This window comes from Rhamphochromis sp. 'chilingali', assembly GCF_963969265.1.
Source record: "Rhamphochromis sp. 'chilingali' genome assembly, chromosome: 15".
Lineage (NCBI taxonomy): Eukaryota > Metazoa > Chordata > Actinopteri > Cichliformes > Cichlidae > Rhamphochromis > Rhamphochromis sp. 'chilingali'.
The window spans coordinates 4,962,777-4,977,919 of NC_137942.1; the positions used below are offsets into that span (position 1 = coordinate 4,962,777).

General features: G+C 42.8%; 1 protein-coding gene across 1 annotated transcript; it reads left to right on the forward strand.

Moving 5' to 3' along the window:
* The first annotated feature begins 1,341 nt into the window (after nt 1-1,341).
* kcna7 (potassium voltage-gated channel, shaker-related subfamily, member 7) lies at nt 1,342-6,786 on the forward strand. Its single transcript, XM_080906127.1, has 3 exons — nt 1,342-1,450; nt 1,912-2,615; nt 5,554-6,786. The coding sequence occupies exons 2-3, from the start codon at nt 1,932-1,934 to the stop codon at nt 6,487-6,489; spliced, it is 1,620 nt and encodes a 539-aa protein (XP_080762253.1). The 5' UTR covers nt 1,342-1,450; nt 1,912-1,931; the 3' UTR covers nt 6,490-6,786.
* Nucleotides 6,787-15,143: the final 8,357 nt, after the last annotated feature.

Consider the following 15,143-nt stretch of genomic DNA (forward strand, 5'->3'; position numbering starts at 1 on the left):
TTATTATTATTATTATTAATAATAATAACAATAATAATAATAATAATAATAATAATTTTAAGGAAGAAAGTGCTTTAGTAACTTAAAATGAAGTGAGGCCATAAACTCATCAACTCACAAATTATTTTTAAATTGGGCTTCTTTCTGCAACCTGTGGCGTCAGCCCCCTGCTGGCCATTACAAAGAATACAGTTTAAGGCACACTGCTTCACATTTGCTTCACTTTTCAGACCTGGAAGCTACATCTATGTTTTTTTTATACAGAGCATAGCTTGCATGCTACCATACCACTCACTATGCCAGTAAAGGATTCAGCACATCTCACACAGTTTAATAAAGTGAGCCAAAAATACCAGGATCTCCAAGCGCCTTCAGCTGCAGCTTGCAGTAAACAAGCCAGCAGGTTTTCCCACACATTCAGACCTACAATCCTCTACACCAGCTACTCAACTTCAAAGTATCAAAATTTGATTTGGAGCTTTTTAATGCAAAGAGCAAACTTTACAAACCCTCTGTGAAAATAAACACTTAAAAGCTGTAAATTACTTGAAGTATTTGAAGGCAACAGTACATTTCAGAAAAGTCTTCCTGCACACAGACCCAGAGACTCGGAGATGTTTTGGTGTATAATTTAAGATGTCTAAAATAACCACAGAAATATATTATATGTTATATTTAACATAAAGTGAGTAATGGTGTGGGCACATTTCATGACAGATTTATCACTGCTCTGATCCAATTTGTGGATAATTCTGCACAAACCACAGTAACCTGCAAGTTTTAATTTATAGCTAAGCTGTAACAGCAAAAGAGGGAAAAAAATAAATACCAACCAAATGTTTGTGGTATGATTCTAGAGTGTAAATCATGTTCATCAGTGCAAACACTGCTCCCTTATTTAATTTTTTATTCTCCTTTTTAAACTTCTTAGTTCAGGTACAGATCAGGCTACAAGTGTATGTAAGAATGCACAGCATGTTTAAGACAGACTGAGGGTTGTAAGAGGTTGACATTTTTGAGCGAGGAGGCTTGTTGGGGTCAGAAAAAGTGGGCGAATAGGCAGCGTGCTCTTGGAAAAGGAGCAAGTCCAAGATTGAATTTCCGCCTAACAGCATTTCCCATGCTGAGAGCGAGAGACAGCGTAAGGGTGCAAGCGCAGACAGTGAGTGACCTACAAACAAGCTTAACAATTTTAACTTTACCCAGGGTGGCAGATTAACACCACAGCAGCCCCTGAAGAAGCTCCCTCTATCTCCTCCCCTCACCTCCTAAATGTGACTCAAGGGAGAATCAGGAGGGGTTGCCTGGATGGTGTGATGATGGGTCGGCCCAGAAGGCACATGGAGGTGAAGGAACAGCAGGAGAGTCATGGTCACTCGCCTGGGGTTTGAAGCATTAGCCTGAAGCGTTAGCTGCCAGTAGGGCAGGTGAAAGGAGGAGCTCAACTAAGGTGGGTTTACGCTAACAGCATGTCTTGGAATTTGTGCATGCAGTATGAAATCAATCTAAACAAACACACTGTATAGCATGTTTTAAGAAAAGTGGAGCTGACAGCAGTTTCTCTGACGTCTATGGATTATAGACAGATGAAATCATCTTAAAATCCATTTTGATTTAACCTAGAAGTCAGTTCAGGGAAGCTTGTACAGGTGTAACATTTTCTGGTGTTACATTAAAGTCTAACAGTAGAAAAATATGTAAAAAATGAAGACATTTGGTAAAATAATCAACTCATAAATTTTTACTCATGTATACTTACAATGTACAATTGATTTTTTATACACCTTTTATACACAGTTATTAAGATGTTGTAACTATCTGTAAAGGTTGTTGAAGTGAACTTGTCAGGGTAACTCTTGCAGAACAAAGAAGCAGCAAAAAGTACTTTTTTTTTCTTTTCTTTTTAAAAAGGAACTATTCCAGGCTGAGACATGGACAATCATAAGGGGGGAGGTACAGATAGAGGTGGAGGTGAGACGAAAGATAAACAAAAATCCGAGGAGGTCAGTGATGAAGATAAGCAGGCCAAAAACAAGCAGAACAAGTTGGAGAAAGAGAGCAGCAAGGAGCCGAGAGCGCATCCCAGAAGGGAGAACCGCCGGCGGTGTCAGTGGGCTCTGACGGAGCGTCTGGCCATCAACGTGTCAGGGATGCGTTATGAGACCCAGCTGCGCACCCTTGCTCAGTTCCCAGACTCCCTGTTGGGTGACCCCCAGCGTCGAATTCGCTACTTCGACCCTCTGCGGAATGAAGTCTTCTTGGACAGAAACCGCATCTGCTTTGACGCCATCCTCTACTTCTATCAGTCAGGTGGGAGGCTGCGGAGGCCCGCCAACATCCCCCTGGACATGTTCTTGGAGGAGCTGCGGTTCTACGAGCTCGGAGAGGAGATCATCGACCACTTCAAAGAGGATGAAGGCTTCGCCAAAGAGGAGGAAAGACCTCTACCTGAAAAAAAGTGGCAGCAGCAAATCTGGATGCTGTTTGAGTATCCGGAATCTTCCAGCGGAGCCCGGATCATCGCCATCATCAGTGTCATGGTCATTGTGGTCTCCATTCTCATCTTCTGCCTGGAGACCCTGCCTGAGTTCAGAAATGAAAAGGAGCGTAGGGAGGTGAGGATGCTCATATCTACAAAACCGGTATTCACAGGGCTGCACAAGGAAAGTTATGTCAGTTGCAATAACCGCATGAGTGAGGGAGTAGGCTGACGACAGGGTGCTTAGAGAACACAGCGTAACACTGCAGGAAAGTGATGAGGTGAACAAATAAGCACAAGAAGTGCAGACAGATGTCACTTTGCAGCACAAGATGAAAATGTTTTTATCTCCTGAAGCAACACTGAGTGAAAAATGGAGAGGAAAGCAAAGGCTGAGGAAAGAAAGAAAGTAAAGGAGACTATCTGCTGAAATTATTTTGGAGTTGCCACTTAATCTGATCCAGTTAGACTGAGAGGAAAGAAGTACGAGATGAGGAGAGCAGTTAAACCACCAGTGGAAAAATATGAGGGATAAAAGAGAGCAGGTAAAGCGGCTTGAGAGTTTTACTTATTAGTTGATTAATTCAAATGAAGTGGATGCTTTAAAAGTAGGAAGAAGCACTAGAGAGTGGAAGGACTTAGACGAAGAGAAGCCAGCATGAAAAGCAGGAAAGGAGATGAGCTTGTCTCAGGTTACTCCTCAGAGATCTAAAGGTGCTATATATAGAGGAAGGACACCCCAAAGAGCCCATCAACACATAAACCAAAGCCCGTATTAATAAACACAGTGACTCATAGGCTACACACTGAAAACGGCATGGAAAAGATGGAGACGGATCGGTTTTTCTGATGACTACGGCAAAATTAAATTTGTCTTGCATGTGCTCCGGCAGCCTGGAGACGAGATGGATTGTGGAGGTTCAGGTAGCAGACGTGCATGCTTCCAAAGCACCACCACCACTCCCTCGTTACTCCAGTAAACAGAGATAGATATGTTGATGTATGGAGGACAAAAACTGCCAAAACAATTAACAAATAGAAAAATAAATGAATATTCCATGAAAGTTCTGAAGAATTTGGGCCCCCTTTCTTTACAGAGTTGCTTCACTTCATTGCGGGTCGTAAGAATTCATTTATGCACAGCTCTTTGAAGGGCTCGCCACAAGATTTTTAATTAGGTTGACATCTGGACTTTGACTGGTCCATTGTAACATTTTGTTTCAGCCATTCTGTTTGCAGACCCAGATTATGTCCAGACTCCAGTGGTGGATCTGTTATGTCTGGTATTCTATGGCAAATGCTAATCAGGCTCCACTGGTGGAGAAGTAGCACAGGGCCCATTTGAAGATGTCAGGCCCTCAGGCCATCCTCACAAAGTCTGTTACTGATTGTTTGGTCAGAGACATTTATACCAGTGGCCTGTTGGAGATTACTTTGTAGGGGTCTGGCAGCATTCCTCCTGTTCCTCCTTGCACAAAGGAGCAGACACTGGTCCCACTGATGGGTTATGGTTTTGGCCTGTCCAGCTCTCCAAAAGTAACTGCATGAGGGCCTGACATCTTCAAATGGGCCCTGTGCTAGAATCTCATCCATGATCTTGAGACTGTTCTGGGAGACAGCCAAATGCAAAACTAATGAAAAGAAACAGAAAAGATTAGAGGTGGAAAAGTTGTCAGTAGCCTCCATCACAACTCCCAAACCATTCTTGTTTTGGGGGTTCTCTCATTGTTGCCCCTCTAGTGCACCTGTTGTTCATCCCATTACCACCAAAGCAGCCGAAACTGATGAACAACCTGCTCTGCCACTTAACTGACCAGCAGATTTGTCTTCCATACTAAAGTGATCAGAGCCTGCAATACTCTGGGATACAATGCAAGCCAACATAAACATACATGCACAGCCATCTCCACGTTATCAGTCACTCACGAGATGGAAAATCTTACAAACAAAAATATCTCGAACCATGCATGTTGTTGGATTTATGTGACAGCCTGGATCTAAGTGATGGACACTAACATCATTCAACCTGCCATTAGTATATTTCACCTTAATCTGAGCAGTGTCTGTTTAGAATTTGCTTTGCAAATGTCACAGGCAGTTCAAAGTATATATAAAGCAGCACACACGAGGACACAAGAAACATATGCTGTTTCCAGTTTATTAGGTCAACCTAGCTAAAGATAATGTAATTTAAGACGAACAGACTGCAGTAAACTCTCCCGTCGCCAAGGTTACAGTGTTTGGTTTGGGTTGATGTGGAATTAGGGAGATGCTGGTTGAGCTGAATGGTTATTTTAGTGGATAACCAAACATCTATCAGAATACAGTTCAAACCCACCACAAAGAGCTGAATCAAAACCAAGCCTGAACATTGTGACCTTGACGGAAGCAGGATTTACTGCAGGCTTGTTATACCAGACATTTTCAGCCAGGTGTATCTAATTAACAGGAAATAGGAAATAGAGTTGAGCACAGTATGTACTGCAAGGCCATCAAATGCTTAGAGTAACTTTAAATAAGTTGTTAAAAGACAGTTATTCCAAACTTGCACCTTGTTCCCAGAAAAAAAAAAGCAGCTGGATTAAATAAAGTGTCAGGTGGCTGTAATACAATCCTGAGTCACATGAGGTGAATGTTTTATGTTTAAATATAGAGAAACTGGTTTATAAAAGTCTGTGAGAGAAAAAAAAAAGCATTAAAACTAAGAGAGCGAAAATGGAGAGGAGAGAGACTTTAGCACCGTATCAGAGATCTCACAAGATCCTGACAGATGTCATACTTCAAATGTGCTGAGGACAAACTTTGATAATAATCACTACTTCTCACTTTCCTCCTTATGTTTACTCTGTCCTTCTTGATTTCTCTCTGTTTACATTCATGCAAACATCATCTCCATGGAGCTGTTTACTACTGCCCTACCTTTCCTCTCTCTCTATTTTCCTATTTCTTCTTCCAAACCAACGAGTGTGTGAAAATAAGTTGAATCTTTTGGGCAGTGCAGGTTATATGCTTTGATTTTTCTTTTAATCTAATGTTTGAGTTTAATCTCTTCTACTTCCTTATTTATCTTGCAGCAATACTCCATCGCTCCTCACCCCAACATATCAAACAACACCATCTTGGTCTCACCTGGATTCACTGCCTTCCAGGACCCATTCTTCATAGTAGAGACAATCTGCATCTGCTGGTTCTCATTTGAACTCATCATGCGCTTCATTAGCGCTCCCAACAAGATGCACTTTTTTAAAGACATCATGAACATCATAGACTTCTTCGCCATCATGCCTTATTTTGTCACAGTGGGCACGGAGCTAGCAAAGGACAAAGGTACGCAGCCCTCCGTGTCTCTGGCTCTCATCAGAATCATCAGGTTAGTGAGAGTCTTCAGGATCTTCAAGCTCTCTCGTCACTCCAAGGGCCTCCAGATCCTGGGCCAGACGCTGAAGGCCAGCCTGAGAGAGCTTGCGCTGCTCATCTTCTTCCTCTTCATCGGCGTCATAATCTTTTCTAGCGCCGTCTACTTCGCTGAGGTGGACAGTTCTGGAACAAACTTCAAAAGCATCCCAGAGGCTTTCTGGTGGGCAGTCGTGACCATGACTACAGTCGGGTACGGCGATATGTGCCCAGGGACAGTTGGGGGAAAGCTGGTGGGCTCCATGTGTGCCATTGCTGGCGTGCTCACCATCTCTTTGCCTGTGCCTGTCATTGTGTCCAACTTCAGCTACTTTTACCACAGAGAGATGGAGTGCGAGGACACCAGGGTGTACCAGCATGTCTCCACATCGCTCTGGGAAAAGGAAGGAGATGATGATGAAGATGAGGAGGACGAGGATGGAATGGATGAGTGGCCTGAATATATGAGGGATTACGCACCACTGTATGGGCAGAACAGGGCTATTTGCCCTCCGATCAATGGGCCTCTTTTGACAGGCCTTTGTGCAGGACAGGTAGATGGGGATCAGAGAGGCATGGGGTTCCTCTTTAAGGAATCTCGTGTCACTCAGGTCTGACAGACTGCAGAGTGCTAAACTCATGGCAACACATCAAGAAAACAGAGCCAAGATATAAAAAGATACTGCTGAAAGGACACGCAGAGGGAGACATGAAAACCAAGAAGTGCAGTGACATGTGAACATAGTTTTATATGTGAAGCTTTTGCATGATTATACTCGACTCACAGCTACTCACGAAGCATCCGTTTTCCTCAGTAAATAAACAGAAAAAAGTAAAATGTTTCCAGATGCCTCAAAGCATTTTCTGTGCATCTCACATGACAAATATTCCACCAGCTGCAAAATGATTTAAATTACAACCACCCCCTCTGGTTCTTTAAACAAACACAGATGACAGTTACTTACATGTTTTGGTCACAGGAAGAATGAATGTAGAATGACTGTAATGAATGGACCTAGAATTTCCTTTAACCAGATAATTTCCGGAAAAAAAACTTTAGCACTAAATTCTGCTTCTCCTCATTTTCTGCCAAATCACTTTTATTTGTACAGCTTTCCAGTCAATATGTACGCTGTCATGTGTATAATATTACAATATCTTGTCTTAAATTATATGGAAACAGTATTCGACTACAGCTGTCTGAATTCAATCCCATTGACACAGGTGTATAAAATCAAGCAACTAGCCATAGTACTGGCATTAACATCAGCACAAAACCTGTGTGCTGGGAGTTTCGTGGAATGGGTTTTCATGGGCAAACAGGGGTGGCCCAGTACTTTTGTCTATATAGTCTATATACACGTTACATATTAAGCAACCAGCCAATCAGAATAAAGCATTCTGTACAGAGGATGAACTGAAAGGATGCACCATATAAAAAAAACGATGACTATTTTAGTCTATGTTTTACCTGATGGGGTACAATGTTGCTGTTGAGGGGTTGCTGCTGCTCCTGCTGCTGATAGTGCTAGAAGACAGGGCTCTATTGCTTTGAGACTGTAGATGTTAAAAAGTCCATAGGAGAGATGGTAGCTTATTAAACAAGTGCTATGAGATAATATTAAAATGCAAAGATTGGTGACAGTGCTTGAAATCATAAGGCAAGAATAAAAAGAACTGTGGGAAATAAACTAGGCTCTGCCTGTGACTCACTCTTCGCCTCTCTTCCTCCTTCCATCTCCTCATCTCATCTATCACTCTCTACTTGCTGTCCATCTGAGAACTAGGCATAATTTGCTATTGCATTAATCTATTATTTAATTGTCTACACTTAACAAGTCTTGCACCTAGTCCATGACAAAGTAATGATAGAAAAATGTTATAGAACCAAAAGATTGCAATTGTGTTTATTATAGTTTTTGTACTTGAATACCTCTGCAATGTAACAACTGGTACATGTGTCATTGTTACCTGTGCCCTTTTTAATCCATCTGGTGAGGGACAGACACATGCAGTGACATTTTATACCTTCTCCAGAATACTGTGTTTACAGTACTATGGCCACAAGTTTTCATCATGGTGCTGATTCAGAATCCTTCTCTTATTATTTATTCCTAGTCTATAATAATAAAGTAATGAGAATAAAAAATACATATATAAATATAAAATATAAATCCATAATTATGTGGATATGCATGTTAGATCAGTTTTATTGAAATGTAAGCCCTCCAGAAATGCAGGGAAAGCCCTGTAACTTACTTTAAAGGTAAATATGTTCACTAAAACGGTGGACAGAGCTACAGACCCATGACACCCTTACCCAGTTAGCTGGCAGCTAATGACCAGACTAGGACAGGTAATGATTGTTGCACACACAGCACGCTCATTTGTTTCAATTCGTCAGTTGCCACAACACAACTTACCAACGTGTAGTCAAAGGAGCTTGCAAAGAAAAGCGTCTAGCTTCTCTGCTAGCCATCGGGGCGGGGGGGGGGAGGAGATGTTGGCTGTCCGATTGGCCTCCCTGCTGCTGCGGAGCCTGGGACGGTCTGCTTGCCTCCACCTCGGGGGGAAGGGTAACATCTCTTGGGTCTGGGTTCTGTTTCCCCCTCTGGGGGCGAGGGTACCTGGACCCGGGGTATAGAGTATGTTTGGGGAGTGTGATTGTGTGTACATGTCCATTTATGTCAATCCTTATGTTGGGTGAGTGCTGAGTGTTTGTATATGTGTGCATGAGGGTGGGAACGCATGTTTGTGTCTGTGTGTACCTGTTTGTCTGTGTCTATATGTCAGGTCGGGTCTTAGACTCCACCTCTCTGGGAACTCCCAGGCCCTCCAAGGCCTATCTCCCCTCACCACACTCCCTGCCGGTGACTGATGCCCTCAGGGGTCGGTGCATTGGTGGTTCTTGGTGTCCAGGGCTGGGCACTCAGGTATGTATCGGCTCACTCCCGGTGGCTACCGGCGGGGCCTGGCGCCTGTTGCTCGGTCAGGCCTCCTCCGGGGTGCGGGGGGCCCTCGGGCCTCCGGCCTCTGGGCCTGCAGCTCGGTTCACTCTGGCACAGCTGGTTGCCGGCAGAGCCGGCGGGCACGCCGGTGCAGCCCCCTCTAGCTTCTGCTCGGTGGCTACTGGGTGACGCCTCGTCTGGGGATCCTCAGCCCTTCCCATGAGGGTGGCACGGATGCCCCTCCGGTGGTCCTCCTTGGGCTCTCGCACTCTGAGGCCTCTGGATGTCTGGGGCCTGGATCTCCTCCATGCCTGCTTCATGCCCTGGGGGACGGGGCTATGGCTCCCTACATCCTCTTGCAGACCATTACATGTGGAAACCATTTGAATACAAGCGCGCTGATCCACACAGGTATGCACACGGGTGTTCACTGCTCGTAGACTTAAATTACACCTTTCTTGGCTGCTACTTCAAAGCACATTGTGCGCTGTCTGTCCTGCCTGCTGCACAACAACACTGAATTTTTAGTATTTACTGCTGTTTACACTTAGCTAGATTAATGCGATGGTGTTGTGTTTAGTATGTTGCTTTGGTTTGTTTGGGGTTTTTTTTGCTTGTTTTCTATTCTTCTTCTCTCAACAGGTGATCCAGGAGATTTTATTTTCTCCCCCCCTTTCTCACTGTCCCTCTCCCCTTCTGTTTTTCTTTTCCTTCCTCTTTCTCTCTCCCTTTCCTATCCCTCACTCATGTCTGTCCCGTCTGTAACATCTGAAAATAAAATATAATAAATAATAAAAACAAAGGTCGATCAAATGGATCAATACGGCAATGCCACGATGATCCATTTGGCAAAGTAAATCCATTGGGTATCCTTGTTGGTCTTCAGACAACAATTCTGACGGCTAAAGAACCAAATGGGACAGGCAAAAAAAAAAAAAAAGCGTCTGGACTTCTTTAAGTTGCTTGAATACGTTTCACCTCTCATCTCACCTCTCATTTAGTTTAAATCTGGGACTCCCCACCATTTGACCTTAGAACTGAAGAAGCTTCTCGGATGAGAGGTGAAACGTCTTTAAGAAACTTAAAGAAGTCCAGACGCTTTTCTTTGCAAGCTCCTTTGACTACAATGACCTGGATGACTGAGAACCTTCACAGACATCTTACCAACGTGTACATAATAACCTACTACTCCTATGTCGTACAGTCGCTACCGCCCAGGTGGCAAAAAATGCACGTGCTCTTTCTGAGTTTGGTCCAGCTCGTAACCAGCGGACTCTCCTGTCGAGGGTGAGCATTGGTAAATGGTGGTCATGTGACTGATGCAAGCCAGGTCCTTTTATTTAGCAAAATTATGATTAACAGTTAAATGATACTGTTGAGGGGCAAAGGCAGGACTCCACATGCACACACAAATTACAAAAAAATAAATAAATTAAAAATGCCTCAAGAAAAGGGCACTCATCAGGAAAGGGGCGGGTCTGAGGTCTAGTATAGACCTTCCCCTTTACTATATATATTAGTATAATATTATAGTAATAGTAGTAATGATAATGTATGTTAGTATTATTTTCTGACATTGACATTCTTCTAATGTTATATTTTGCCAACTTGGAGTCAGGAGAGAATGAAAACTGTGCAGTCTTGCTGATGTCATGATGTTACAGTGCGCTCACTCAGAGGTGTTGTAGCCTAAATCATTAGAGATTATTAGCTAATTCTAGCTTTCTGAGCCACTAGTCTGCTGGTATTACCAGCAAATGAGCTGATGTACTTTGTTATTTTAGTTTGTTAAAACATTTCTATTTCTGTTCTGTTGCTTGTTTACAGTACCGATCCTGGTCAGTTCATGTTCAGTAGCACCCTGCTTTCAGTCTGAATATTGTTATAAATTGAAATGGAGCAGTTTATGCCTTTTATTCATTTGTAAGTTGTGTTTCCCTGTTACATTTAACTTTTGGGTTACAGCACAAAGACTGAGAGAGGATGACAGTGTGGGCGAGAAATTCATGACGATGATTTCACATAACCAAGCTGTGTGCTATACTCATATCAAATATGGATTCCCAGCCTGCTCTTACAATAATTATCACATTATATTGTTATGTTTAGCTGAATGTAAAGTGTTTGTGTATGATTGTCAGTGCAAAGGAGGCAAGGACAGAGTGATTGCACAAGAGCAGGAAGAACCAGCTGAGTAAATGTGCAGATAATGAAGTTAGCTATAACAATATTTATTTTTCACCAAGTCATTTTAAAATCTTTTCACATATTTTGCTTGCGCAGCCTTTATACGTGGAGTTGCATGTTCTCCCTGTATCAGGATGGGATCTCTCCAGGTACTCTGACATCCTCCCACAATCTAAACTCCTAAACTCCCACTAACATGCAGTTAGTGGGATTACTGTGGGTCAGTTGGCGATTCTAAATTGCTTATAGGTTAGACTACTTTGTCTTTTTAATGCATGTCCATTTGCTGCACATTTGACTGAGTAAATTGGATATCCCATGAAGATAAAACTATTATAGAGCAGCTAAAAGTGGCGGGAGTGTTTAAGGTGTTGATGCCCTGCATTTGTCAGAGTTATGGCAGAAATGTGGCGCTGCAATCTTATGCTTATGAGGATAACAAAGAGCTTGCTCATCGGCTGGCAGTGGTGCAGACAGAGTTCATGTAGTTGGACCGGAGCCAGTTTATGTGTTATGTGTAACCGATACAGGGCAGAGGGGGTGGGTGGCAGAAATGGTATTTGCTGGGGGCAGAACAGCTTTCTGTCACGGGGTGTTCTGGATGAAGTAGTTACCACAACATAATCCTTGTGTCACTGATTTTCTTTGATACACTGCGCTGCGCAACGTCAGTTTGTCTTTATAGTAAATCTAAAATCTGTTCTTTGTCTCAAACACTCTTCGGGACTGAAGGGTGGCTGTAATAAAGCTAAAAGCATGATGTGGGTACAGAATAAATTTAGTCACAGCAGAAAGCAACAAAGAGGCAGCTGTTTAATAATCAGTGGATCAGTCATAGACTGTTTACAGAGAATCTAATTCAATGATTGTGATGTTAACTGCAACCAAAAGAAGATCAAAATAACATAAAAATATAATGGAAACATGAATCAGGTCATAAAATGTTACAAAGTTTATATTTCTGCCTCACCTTGCCTCTCAAGCATTTTTCCTTTCTTATTAATTCACCGAATTATCTTTATTTATCAAAATGTTATTGATTAATTATTTATTTATGTTTTGCATTGTTCCATCTTTTTATTTTCCCCAAACTTTTACTACTTTTCCTATGAATACAGAAGCAAGTCATCTGGATAATGTTTTATTTATGATTTTGGCTGGTTATGTCTTCCATAGATGCTCGGCTGCAGCTCATTATTAAGGACAAACTAATTGTATAGCACTTGTGACACATGGGCTCGGGTCACAAGAGATCCCTCTCAGTCAGATCATTTATATGGTATTTTTAGGTTTTAGATTATTTTCCTGGTCTGTATTTTTCAGTCTATTCTTTTAACATGACTTTAGGATCGCAATAATAGAAAGTAACTAAAAATAAAAATAATACAATGAGGTATGGGTGAAGAGAGAGCTGAGTGTAAAAGCGAAGCTCTCAATTTACCGGTCGATCCTACCACCGCCAATCCGCCAGTCCTACCCTCACCTATGGTCACAAGCTGTGGGTAGTGACTGAAAGAGCAAGATCGCGGATACAAGCAGCAGAAATGAGCTTCCTCCGAAGGGTGCCTGGCCATTCTCTTAAGCTGGACAAACACTAGGATTTTTTCAGCTGCGTTATTCAGCCCCTGCTCAAACTGTACGACTGAATCTCGGGGGTTAGAAGTTCATGAGTCACGATGCAGGGCCTGATGCTCTGATGCGACCTGAGTGCTCACACTGTGCGTCCATAACATGAAGCTTAACACAAAATCTGCATCTTGCTCACCCTCTCTCTCTTTCACTAACACAGACACACACACCACCAATCAACTTTGCTAAATTGCTAATGAAAAACATTGACCAGGCAGCTGCAGTTGAGCAGCAGTGTCCATCCAACTCTTTTCACGGTTGTTGCGGTCGAAATGATTTTGTTAGACCACATCGAAAAGGCTCGGATGAGCTTGCCAAAGTTCTAACACTGCGCTGCCATGCTACTCCATCTTTTTTACTTCCATTTCTGTGTTTGCGCATGCGCAGTGTGAGAGGATGTGAGAGGTTGCATTGATATCCTAGCGGCGACAGGATTTCAAACAGGTTTGATTTTCTTGCGACCATACGATTGCTGATCGGGAGCTGGTCGTGAGGTGTTAATCGCTTCTCGTTACCCCATGTATACTACACCATGCACGACACATGATTAAGGCGAAACTCGGGCCGATCCCCAAAACAGTCGCACAACTGAAAAATCGCCCAAAAATCGCACAGGTTATGCCCAGCTTTAGAGATAGGGTGAGAAGTTCGGCATCTGGGAGGGGCTCAGAGTAGAGCCACTGCTCCTCCACATTGAAAGGAGCCAGTTGAGGGGGTTCGGGCATGTCCCTCCGGGAGGAGGCCGCAGGGCAGACCCAGGACACGCTGGAGGGATTATATCTCTCGGCTGGCCTGCAGGACAAGCTGGAGGAGGTGTCTGGGGAGAGGGAGGTCTGAGCTTTTCTGCCGCTGCCGCTGCCCCCGCACCCAGCCCCAAATAAGTAGAAGAAGATGGATAATACAATGCGAAAGTCATGAAAATGTCTGTTTTTTTAAATTATAGACTTTATATTTATAGACTTTTATTGTAATTTTACAAATCAAATCGGTGCATTGCAATGATGTGCAGTGAACCATGGTCGACACACCTAAACCAGGAATCACCTAAATCTTGAAGTATATGTGGTTTCACAACTGAGTAACCACACCAGACAGGCTGGTTGTCCACATCTGTACAATGTTTGTAGCCCACTTACTCAAATATTGTCCTCTTAGTACTGAGTGGATGAAGAGTTGGCAACTTTCAGAGGCAGGTGCCGTTGCAGGAAATGCTTCCTCCCTAAACCAAGTATGGTATAAAGATCTGATTAGAACATTTTAGATGTAGCAAATTTAAAAAGGTACTCCCGTATGAGTTTAAAGAGGACATAAAAGGTAGTTTCAGCTGCTAAAACAGCATGGTTTCCATTCATCTTTATGTTTTGTTTTGTTTTTTATCAGTATGCATTATGAAATGAATCTTGTGTGAACGGGTCATTTGACGCACAATGAAATCAGCTAATGTCTTACACAGAAACTCATCTGAGAAGAATAGAAAACAGCTGACGCGAGCGTACACACTGTGTCGAATAAGAAAACCTTTGTGATAACAGGCAGTATTTACACAGAAAAAGGCATTGAAGCCGTGCATTCCTTTCTATACGTCAGTCTCAGAAGACATTACGTAAGTGGCAGATCTCACACAACAGACAGGGCATGTGAACTATGCAAGGTCTTTCCTCTAAAATTAGTAAAGAGGAGCTCTGGAGGAGTCTCCAGATGCCAAGTCATTACATTCTTACAGTAAGGCACCAGTGAGCGACCTCTGAGGGTGCCCTCTTCAGAATGACTCCCTGCGATCCTGCGTAAGAAAAAGAAAATTCCTTCAGAAGTATTTCTGGTGTAATCTATTGTGGCATGCGCTCGTGTGATGATATACAGTCGTACAGATTTCAGACTGTCTTCTGGCCAAACGATGTGGAAAACATATATTCAGAAATATTTTTTCAATCTTCAATCAATCTTAAGTATCAAGATGCCAAGATTACAGTGAGAGAAGAGAGATACGGGTCCTTGATTTTGTAACGAGTATTAGCTGAATAGAACAAGTAAGGAACATGAATCATTTCAGACTTTAAAAGCTGGTTTTGTAAGTTATCTTGAGCATGTGGGCATAGTGTTACCTGTTTGTATTCTGAGTGCAGATGATCATGTATACATCTTTCCTTACTCAACAAAGGTCGCATTTTATCACTCACGCATTTTCGAATTCCTTCTGCGTGACTCCGTGTGCAGCGACTGTGGGAAAATGTAATGACGAGTGCTCAAGTCTAAACATGTTTACAGAAGCATCACGAGGCACGTGTACAGGAGGCGATGGTACTGGACAAAGTGTGAGTCAGGTTCTTTGATAAAATTGTGAAATCTCAGAAATGTTCTGAGTCAGAGCTGCAGGCTGATGTGCCGAGCGATCCAGCCTCTAGATGTCAGACTGAGTTTTAAAACCAAACCAGGCTGCCAGGCTCACTCCTGCTTCTTGTGGGTCTGATTTAGAATATGCCAGAAAGACTTCAGATTAATGTGTTCCA

Bases quoted from the DNA above. Each gene is read 5' to 3' on its own strand.
- kcna7 (XM_080906127.1), top strand. From the start codon at position 1,932: ATGGACAATCATAAGGGGGGAGGTACAGATAGAGGTGGAGGTGAGACG. The intron at 2,616-5,553 runs GTGAGGATGCTC...TTTATCTTGCAG, and splicing joins ATGAAAAGGAGCGTAGGGAG to CAATACTCCATCGCTCCTCA.